This window comes from Tinamus guttatus, unplaced genomic scaffold, assembly GCF_059628265.1.
Source record: "Tinamus guttatus ecotype Peru unplaced genomic scaffold, ASM5962826v1 Tinamus_guttatus_pri_ptg000366l, whole genome shotgun sequence".
Classification (NCBI taxonomy): Eukaryota; Metazoa; Chordata; class Aves; order Tinamiformes; family Tinamidae; genus Tinamus; species Tinamus guttatus.
Window position 1 is genome coordinate 469,956 of NW_028288900.1, and position 10,061 is coordinate 480,016.

The following is a 10,061-nucleotide window of genomic DNA, read 5'->3' on the forward strand; positions in this document are numbered from 1 at the left end:
CTGGTCATGCGCAGGCTTGTTGGGAGCTGCTGGCAGGATGCTCAGTGCACGTTCTGGAGTCACAGACTGCACAGAGTCACCCACGTCGTGTCCAAGAGTGCACAGCACCCTTCTGGATGGGTCGGTGGGTGGCGGATGGCCGGAACGTTCCCTGGAGGAGAAGATGGTTGTTGAGGCTGGGGCAGCTCCTGCTTCTTCTCTGCCTTGCCTACGGGATGGCCAGAGCGGCTGGAGAGTTGCTGCCCATCCCACGCTGGCAAAGGGACCCTCCCGTGTGCCAGGGGCAGTGCCACAGAGCCACGGGCCCGTCTGGCCCCTGCTGCCTCTCACATGGCTGGCACAGACCCCTCCATAGACACATGGGCATGAAGAACAGAGACTCCGCACCCATGATAGAGTCAGAAACTGAGTTTAATGGGAAGGGGGGAGTGGTGTCAGGGTGCTGCTCTCTGCCAGGAGCTGATTCTCTTCCCCCTGCCGCACAGTCACTGGCCGTGCTGCTCCGCTGGCCACGTGCAGAAGAGGGTCTTTTGTCACAGCACCCAACACACGGTGGTCATGGGGACGTCTTCAGCAGCCGTTTGCCCATGCCTGGCTGTCACGGGCTCCAACGCTTCGGCTGCCGGCTCTGGGGGTGTCCTGCCCTCAGTGGGGACAGGAGCTGGAGCGAGTGCTGCCACAGACGCTTGTGGTGGCTCCAAGCTTCCAGCTCCAGGGCAGACTGCGCCAGGGCCTTCGTCTGCAACAGGAGAGACCTCTTGGTGCCCACAGCCTGGTGCAGGGCTGTGCTCACCAGCCACGCTGACTTGGGTGCTTTGCACTGCAGGGATCTCAGACTTGCCTTCCTCTGCCTGGGGAGGTGCCTCTGCAGGTGCTCCAGGAGCCCAAGCTGGTCCAAGGGATTGCAGGGCGGGAATTATCTCTTCTCCTGATGGCACGACACCAGCCACCACCACAACCGCCTCTGCGTGCGCAGCTCCCTCGGAAGGGCTGTCACTCTCGCCCTCCAGCTGCGCTGGCACTTCAGGTGCAGGGCCTGCAGGCCCCAAGGCAGAGGTGTCCCCTGCATCCATGTCTTCCACCTGAGGAGAAGGGCAAGAGGAATGTGAAGAGGGGACACGCAGCTCCGCAAACCAAGGGCAGTCAGCAGGCAGGGACAGCCGGCAGCTCCTAAAGCCAAGACCAAGGCAGCAACAGGCGCCGATGGGAAGGAACGGCACAGGGCAAGAGAGCAACAGCTCCCCCTGCTCCTGCACGTTTGAAGCTGAGGGAGCGGGGCCATTTCTGCCCTCCCTGGGCAAGGAAGGGCCCCTCTGCCTATGAAGGGAGGCACCATCGCGTACGGGCCTCCTGGGATCGCAGCACACGGACAGGGACCTTGCTCTGAGCATCAGCCTCAACGGCACCTGCTCCTGCCCCTCCGCATGCCAGCACGCTGCCTCCCACCTCCTTTCCTGCACAACTTGCAGCCACCTCCCTCTGCGCACACCAGCCACAGCCGCAGCTGCCTCCAGACCTCACGTGGCCTTTGGCCACTCAGCCTGGTGGGGCAGCCACACTTGGGTGCACCCTGGGCCTTCAGTGCTCCCAGTGGTGTCCAGCCCTGCACTGAGCACGGAGGCAGGCCTGCACTGCTCCTACCTTTTCCTGTGGGGGCTGCTGCTCCCGTTCCTCCTGGCTGGGTGCCACCGCACACTCTGCATGAGGAACTTCCCCCGTTGCAAGGTCAAGTGGCTGCAGCTCGGCCACTTCTGCTGCTGCCGCCTTGATGCTCTGCACGGCCTGCTCCATCGCTTCATCCACGAGCGCTTCCACGATGGGCTCGACCGCAGCATCAAAGTCCTGCAGCTGGGAGTGAGTGAAACAGAGAGAAAGCCCTCGCGATCAGCTTCATTCTTATCCTCTTAGCAAGGAGGCAGGAGGACGAGGCTGTGCTGAAGGCAGCGTTGGGCAGGGCAGCTGGGGACCCCAGGTCAGCTGCAAACACTGCCAGGGGATACAGGAGCGGCGTGAGCTGGAGCCTGTCGCAGGGAGCCGATAACACTGCAGACCCCCTCACAAACTGCCTTGGGGGCTGGCACAGAGAGGCAGAGCGCTCCCCTGCAGCCCCTGTGTGCTGCCCTGCGTCTTCCCAAGTCCTCTTGCACCTCAGGCTTTTGCTGCAGGGGAGAGCATCTCCCAGCACTTCACGGGGAGCTGAAAGCAGCCCGGCCCCTGCACGTGCAGAAGCCCCCTGGGCAGTGCTGCAGCACTGCCAGCACCCCTGCGCACACTGCACACCTTGTGTTTGTGCTGTGGGACAGGAGGTGTCCCCCAGTGTTTCTGCCTCCCTTTTGCAGGAACCACTCGCTTTGTCACACCTTGTGACAGCGCTTGCGGACCACACTTGGCCTCCTACCTCGCTTGGCACCACTTGTGTGGCCACATCTCGTGTGGGCTCTCCTCTGTGAGAGGGCGGCGAGTGTGGTCTCTGCAGCAGGGCACCTTCCTGTTCTGCCGCGTGCACCAACACGACGCGCTCCAGAGGCTCCTGTGCGTGCAGCTCTGGAAAGCAAAAGCGTGAGGAATGTTACAGGTGGGATTCTCCTTAGCCGCCCAGGCAAAGTCCTGCCTTGGACAGCTTCCATTTGGCACGGCCGACATCCACACTTCTGCAGCCTCCTACCTGTGTGCCCCTCAGCTGGCACGCTGCCTTCTTCAGGCTCGGGCACTTGTGGCTGCAGCTGCCTCTGTGCTCGTGTCCTGACCACCACTCGTCCCAGTGCATCCCTCTGCACTGGGATCTCCAGGGAATAGGGCTGCGTGGAGAGGAGGACAAGACGGTCACGAGCAGCGCCTTGCTGGGGAAATGCTATGGGGGGTGGCCGAGGGGCGAAAGGTGGCCCTGCGTGCTCTGCCGTCGCACAGGGGGCTTCCTCCAACACGGCCCTGGCAGGAAGCAGCCGGTGCCTGGATGCTTTTGGAGCCCTCCTGGATCCCTCCTCTGGCTGCGCAGGAGCCCTGGGGCCACCCTGGCTGCTCCCACCATGCCCAGCCCTTCCTTGGTGCGCACAGAGGAGAGTCCCCCGCGTGAGCAGAGGGAGCCGGGAAGGGCTCTGGCTGCTCCCGGGCAAAGGCAGCCCGCGGGCAGCTCCCCTGCTGCTGCCAGGGCCCAGGGAAGCCCCTGCACAGCTGCCCCCAGCTGGGCTGCCCTCCCTCCCGCCAGCCCCAGCAAGGGCCCACGCACACGGAGCCAGCGCTTCCCAAAAGCAAAGAGTGCACCCGAGGCCTTGGCGGGCAGCGTCAGCCACTGGACAAGGGAGCCCAGAGCCATGGGGGCCGCGTGGGCCAGGGGCTCCTTTCCACAGCCCCGCGGTGCTGTGGCTGCAGCGCGAAGGCCCGGGACACTTACAGGCCTGGAGAAGCCCACCAAGGTCATGAGGAGCCGAAGGGACGTCAGTCGCGTGACCAGGGCGTCCTGGGCTCCTTGGCTTTGCCTGGACACAGGGCAGGCGGAAAGGGAGAGCTCCGTCACCCCGAGCCCCTCTGCTCCCTGCCCTGCAACCTGCCCCGCACTCCCTTGCCACCCCGACACAGGAGACCCTGCGCAGCCCTTGGAGGCAACAGCGCTCTCCAGCATCTCCAATGCTCTGGGCTCTGCCCTTCCTCCATAGAGAAACAGAGAGTGGAAGCTGGGGAGCCCACTCCATGCAAGCAAGGAGCCGTGGGCGCACACAGCTCCACGGCCTCGGTGTTCCTCTGCGCTCACGAAAGCGAGTCCCAGCGCTCTGCTCAGGAGCCCCCCTGCGCACAGGCTGTCCCTCTGCCCCTGCTCCGCTGCTGCACTGGTGTGTGCAGCTCCCCGCGGGAGCTCTCCCCTGCCTGCAGCCCTGGCTGCGCGCGTGCAATTCCCTGCCGGGCCTCACCTGAGCATCAGGCTGAGCCACAGCCTCTTCTCCTCCTGCGACCTGCGGGCAGCAGGAGACACAGCCTCGCACCTGGCTGCTCCGCACCCTTTGCACAGACACGGGCCCCAAGCAGAGCTCCCCCGGGGTGGGGAGAGAGAGTCGCGGGGACAGGGGGCAGCCCCGGGTGCAGGAAGCAGCACAGGGTCTCTCCCAACATCGTGACTTCCTCCCTCCTTGTCAAAGACCCACTTCCCCCTTTTCTCCTCCCTGCCTCATTCCATCCCTCCCTCTCTCTGTCCATCTGGGGAAGCAAGTGCCCTTGCAGGGACCCCTTAGGCACGGAGAGGAGAAAGATGCCAAGGGCAAGTCCCCTGGCAGAGGGATGCGTGAAGGGGCCTGCAGCGGACGGCTAGGGGCTGCCCTTGAAATCAAAGTGGGTTTCTACTTGCACCCCCCCACAGCCTGACCTGAGAACCAGCAAGCCCACAGAGGCCTCAGGGGGGTCACGGTGCCCTGTTCCCCATCCACGACACCCGCTATCGTTTCCTCGAGACTCACCCGAAGGTGACCACACACTGCTTGGTGGGCCAGACGAGGAGCAGGCTATGGTCACACTTGAGGCCAAACACCTCCTCCTCCTGCTGCTCGTCTCCCTCGCGCCGGCACGCCGCCTCGTCCTTGCCGCACACCACCCACAGCTGGCTGAGGGGCACTCGGTGCTTCAGCAGGAACGTGGAGCCCCATCTGCCAGGAGGAAGAGCAGGGAGCGCCTTGGAGGTGGCTGCTGCCCGGTCCAGGGCTGCCCTCCTGGGGGCAGCTCCAGCCGTGGCGCAGGGCAGAGCAGAGCCATGGCCGGGGCAGAGCCTTGCGGTGGCCACGCTGGACCTTGGGCACGAGAAAGGCACCTGGGGCTCAGCCCGTGCACACGGGGGACCCTGGGGCTGTGGGAAGATGGGCGCTGAGGCCACGGGCAGGACGGCTGGGGTTGCTCTGCTTACTTGAAGCTGGCAATGCCGATGGCGTCGGGAAACAGCAGGAGGTGCCTGTCCTTCGTGCAATGGTTCCGCGTCACCTTCACGCGGATGCTGAGGAGGAGCTGGAGGCTGCTGGCAAAGAGCCCCACGTGGGGCCGAGCAGCCCCCCAGGGAAGGGCGCGCGACCGTCCCTGCCTGCTGGGAGCAGGGCTGGCATGGGCCCTTGCCGTGCAGCAGTTGGCCTGTCCCATGGTGCCGCAGGCGGCACGGGAAAGCGCCACGCTGTGCCTCGCAGTGCCTCGACGCTGGGAGCTGGCGTCCCCGCACGCTGCTCTGCACCGGCACAAAGCTGCACTGCGGGACGGCTGCTCGTGGCCGTGGCCAAGGGCACCGCGCGTGTCACTGCGGCACCTTGTGATGCGCCAGCCGCGCTGAGGCGCCGCTGCAAGAGCGGGGCTCTGGGCGCCCAGGGCGCTCTGCCCTTGCAGCCACCCCCTTCCCCAACACCCCGCCATTGCCTTGCTCACACGAGGCCCTTGAGCTGCTTCCCCTGCTCCGCTCTCGCCCTTCCTGCCCGGGAGGTGAATCCAACCCTCTGGAGAACGTTTCCAACCGCCCAGACAAACACTGTGCCCAAGGTGCCTGCCCAGAGTCTTCTGCGCCTTCCTCCAAAGACGTGCGGCTCCTCCTGGGCTCCCTCCAGAGCCTCTTCTTCACCATTGAGCCCACCCCTGGTGCCTGAGTCAGACGCCCTGGGTTCCCTAGGGACGGCCTCTTCCTGCAGGTTTGCGCTCTACCGCTCTCTTGGTCGGTGAGTTCCAAACGGAATAAAAGCACGAGTTGCCTTGGATCTTTCATGAGCTGCGCCTTCTTTCTTGGACACCCAGTGTGCTGTTCATTCACTCCACGTCCTGCTTTTCTAAACCCGCCGGTTCTACTGCCTGTGTCCCTCTCTCGTGTGCTACCTTTGTTGCCCCTATGCACAAGGAGCCCATTTTGCTCCAAGGTGATAGGGATTTGATGTGAATATAATTCTGTAGGGGTGAGAATGAAAGGGAAGGCCAACACGGGCAACACTGTGGTGGGCGGCTGTTCAGTACAGGCTACCTGATCAGGAAGTGGCTGATGCTAGCAATGTATTTCCTGCTGGGACAAAGAGTTAACCAGCAAAGGGAAAGGAGTCAACTAGTGAAGGAAAAAATGTAGCGAAACACAAGAAGTATCACACCAAATATCCCCGCTGTTCTCCTTGACTTTTCCACAGCTATGGGGTAAGAATTCCATGTATCTCTTCCAGCAATTGTCAATGTTTCATCCAGCAAAGAGGATCGCTGTGTAAGGCCTGAGCTTCCAGCTTCTCCAAGAGAATTCAGTAGGGGACTGTGCCAAAGGCCTCACTGAAGTCTAAGCAGAGCACGTGCACGGCCTTTCCCTCATGCCCTGGCTGGGTCAGCTGCTCATAGAAGGTGATGACGTTGGTCAGACAGGAGCCGCCTTTCATGAACCGCTCTTGGCTGGACCTGATCCCTTGCTGGTCGCGCCCAAGCTGTGTGATGTCCCTCGGGATGATCTGCTCCATAACTGTCCCCATTACCGAGGAGAACTGGTACGAGGCGCAAATGCCGCTGCTTCCCCTGCGCCAGCTGACAGGGGCACAAGGCTGAGGGCAGGCAGACGCAGCCCTGGCCGTGCGCAGGCTTGTTGGGAGCTGCTGCCAGGATGCTCAGCGCACGTTCTGGAGTCACAGACTGCACAGAGTCACCCGCGTCACATCCAAGAGTGCACAGCACCCTTCTGGACGGTTGGGTGGGTGGCAGAGGGCCGGGATGTTCCCTGGAGGAGAAGATGGTTGTTGAGGCTGGGGCAGCTCCTGCTTCTTCTCTGCCTTGCCTACGGGATGGCCAGAGCGGCTGGAGAGTTGCTGCCCATCCCACGCCAGCAAAGGGACCCTCCCGTGTGCCAGGGGCAGTGCCACAGAGCCACGGGCCCCTCTGGCCCCTGCTGCCTCTCACATGGCTGGCACAGAGCCCTCCATAGACACACGGGCATGAAGAACAGAGACTCCGCACCCATGATAGAGTCAGAAACTGAGTTTAATGGGAAGGGGGGAGTGGTGTCAGGGTGCTGCTCTCTGCCAGGAGCTGATTCTCTTCCCCCTGCCGCACAGTCACTGTCCCTGTTGTTGCGCTGGCCACGTGAAGAGGAGGGTCTTTTCTTACAGCACCCAACACACGGTGGTCATGGGGACGTCTTCAGCAGCTGTTTCCCCACGCCTGGCTGCCACGGGCTCCAACGCTTCGGCTGCCGGCTCTGGGGGTGTCCTGGCCTCAGCAGGGACAGGAGCTGGAGCAGGTGCTGCCACGGATGCTTGTGCTGACTCTAAGCTTCCAGCTCCAGGGCAGACTGCGCCAGGGCCTTCGTCTGCAACAGGAGAAACCTCTTGGTGCCCACAGCCTGGTGCAGGGCTGTGCTCACCAGCCACGCCGACTTGGGTGCTTTGCACTGCAGGGATCTCAGACTTGCCTTCCTCTGCCTGGGGAGGTGCCTCTGCAGGTGCTCCAGGAGCCCAAGCTGGCCCAAGGGATTGCAGAGCAGGAATGACCTCTTCTCCTGCTGGCACGACACCAGCCACCACCACAACCGCCTCTGCGTGCGCAGCTCCCTCGGAAGGGCTGTCACTCTCGCCCTCCATCTGCGCTGGCACTTCAGGTGCAGGGCCTGCAGGCCCCAAGGCAGAGGTGTCCCCTGCATCCATGTCTTCCACCTGAGGAGAAGGGCAAGAGGAATGTGAAGAGGGGACACGCAGCTCCGCAAACCAAGGGCAGTCAGCAGGCAGGGGCAGCCGGCAGCTCCTAAAGCCAAGACCAAGGCAGCAGCAGGCACCGATGGGAAGGAACGGCACAGGGCAAGAGAGCAACAGCTCCCCCTGCTCCTGCACGTTTGAAGCTGAGGGAGCAGGGCCATTTCTGCCCTCCCTGTGCAAGGAAGGGCCCCTCTGCCTATGAAGGGAGGCACCATCACGTACGGCCCTCCAGGGATTGCAGCACACGCACAGGGACCTTGCTCTGAGCAGCAGCCTCAACGGCACCTGCTCCTGCCCCTCCGCACACCAGCACGCTGCCTCCCACCTCCTTTCCTGCACAACTTGCAGCCACCTCCCTCTGCGCACACCAGCCGCAGCCGCAGCTGCCTCCAGACCTCACGTGGCCTTTGGCCACTCAGCCTGGTGGGGCAGCCACACTTGGGTGCACCCTGGGCCTTCAGTGCTCCCAGTGGTGTCCAGCCCTGCACTGAGCACGGAGGCAGGCCTGCACTGCTCCTACCTTTTCCTGTGGGGGCTGCTGCTCCCGTTCCTCCTGGCTGGGTGCCACCGCACACTCTGCGTGAGGAACTTCCCCCGCTGCAAGATCAAGTGGCTGCAGGTCGGCCACTTCTGCTGCTGCCGCCTTGATGCTCTGCACGGCCTGCTCCATCGCTTCATCCACGAGCGCTTCCACGATGGGCCCGAACTCCACATCAAAGGCAAAGTCCTGCAGCTGGGAGTGAGCGAAACAGAGAGAAAGCCCTCGCGATCAGCTTCATTCTTAGCATCTTAGCAAGGATGCAGGAGGACAAGGCTGTGCTGAAGGCAGCGTTGGGCAGGGCAGCTGGGGACCCCAGGTCAGCTGCAAACACTGCCAGGGGATACAGGAGTGGCGTGAGCTGGAGCCTGTCGCAGGGACCCGGTAACACCGCAGACCCCCTCACAAACTGCCTTGGGGGCTGGCACAGAGAGGCAGAGCGCTCCCCTGCAGCCCCTGTGTGCTGCCCTGTGTCTTCCCAAGGCCTCTTGCCCCGCAGGCTTTTGCTGCAGGGGAGAGCATCTCCCAGCACTTCACTGGGAGCTGAAAGCAGCCCGGCCCCTGCACGTGCAGAAGCCCCCTGGGCAGTGCTGCAGCACTGCCAGCACCCCCAGCACACACTGCACACCTTGTGTTTGTGCTGTGGGACAGGAGGTGCTCCCCAGTGTTTCTGCCTCCCTTTTGCAGGAACCACTCGCTTTGTCACACCTTGTGACAGCGCTTGCGGACCACACTTGGCCTCCTACCTCGCTTGGCACCACTTGCGTGGCCACATCTCGTGTGGGCTCTCCTCTGTGAGAGGGCGGCGAGCGTGGTCTCTGCAGCAGGGCACCTTCCTGTTCTGCCGCGTGCACCAACACGACGCGCTCCAGAGGCTCCTGTGCATGCAGCTCTGGAAAGCAAAAGCGCGAGGAATGTTACAGGCGGGATTCTGCTCAGCTGCCCAGGCAAAGTCCTGCCTCGGGGAGCCCCCATTTGGCTTTGGCACGGCCGACATCCACGCTTCTGCAGCCTCTTACCTGTGTGCCCCTCAGCTGGCACGCTGCCTTCTTCAGGTTCGGGCACTTGTGGCTGCAGCTGCCTCTGCGCTCGTGTCCTGACCACCACTCGTCCCAGTGCATCCCTCTGCACTGGGATCTCCAGGGAATAGGGCTGCGTGGAGAGGAGGACAAGACGGTCACGAGCAGCGCCTTGCTGGGGAAATGCTATGGGGGGTGGCCGAGGGGCGAAAGGCGGCCCTGCGTGCTCTGCCGTCGCACAGGGGGCTTCCTCCAACACGGCCCTGGCAGGAAGCAGCCGGTGCCTGGATGCTTTTGGAGCCCTCCTGGATCCCTCCTGTGGCCGTGCGGGAGCCCTGGGGCCACCCTGGCTGCTCCCACCATGCCCAGCCCTTCCTTGGTGCGCACAGAGGAGAGTCCCCCGCGTGAGCAGAGGGAGCCGGGAAGGGCTCTGGCTGCTCCCGGGCAAAGGCAGCCCGCGGGCAGCTCCCCTGCTGCTGCCAGGGCCCAGGGAAGCCCCTGCACAGCTGCCCCCAGCTGGGCTGCCCTCCCTCCCGCCAGCCCCAGCAAGGGCCCACGCACACGGAGCCAGCGCTTCCCAAAAGCAAAGAGTGCACCCGAGGCCTTGGCGGGCAACGTCAGCCACTGGACAAGGGAGCCCAGAGCCACGGGGGCCGCGTGGGCCAGGGGCTCCTTTCCACAGCCCCGCGGTGCTGTGGCTGCAGCGCGAAGGCCCGGGACACTTACAGGCCTGGAGAAGCCCACCAAGGTCATGAGGAGCCGAAGGGACGTCAGTCGCGTGACCAGGGCGTCCTGGGCTCCTTGGCTTTGCCTGGACACAGGGCAGGCGGAAAGGGAGAG

The 10,061-nt window shown here is 63.7% G+C and overlaps 1 protein-coding gene across 1 annotated transcript; it reads right to left on the reverse strand.

The window, feature by feature from the left end:
- Nucleotides 1–533: 533 nt before the first annotated feature.
- LOC148593595 (uncharacterized) lies at nt 534–5,376 on the reverse strand. Its single transcript, XM_088530307.1, has 8 exons — nt 4,886–5,376; nt 4,446–4,631; nt 3,906–3,947; nt 3,227–3,476; nt 2,666–2,798; nt 2,399–2,544; nt 1,642–1,848; nt 534–1,082 (listed from the first exon to the last, which is right to left on the reverse strand). The coding sequence occupies exons 1-8, from the start codon at nt 5,374–5,376 to the stop codon at nt 534–536; spliced, it is 2,004 nt and encodes a 667-aa protein (XP_088386433.1).
- Nucleotides 5,377–10,061: the final 4,685 nt, after the last annotated feature.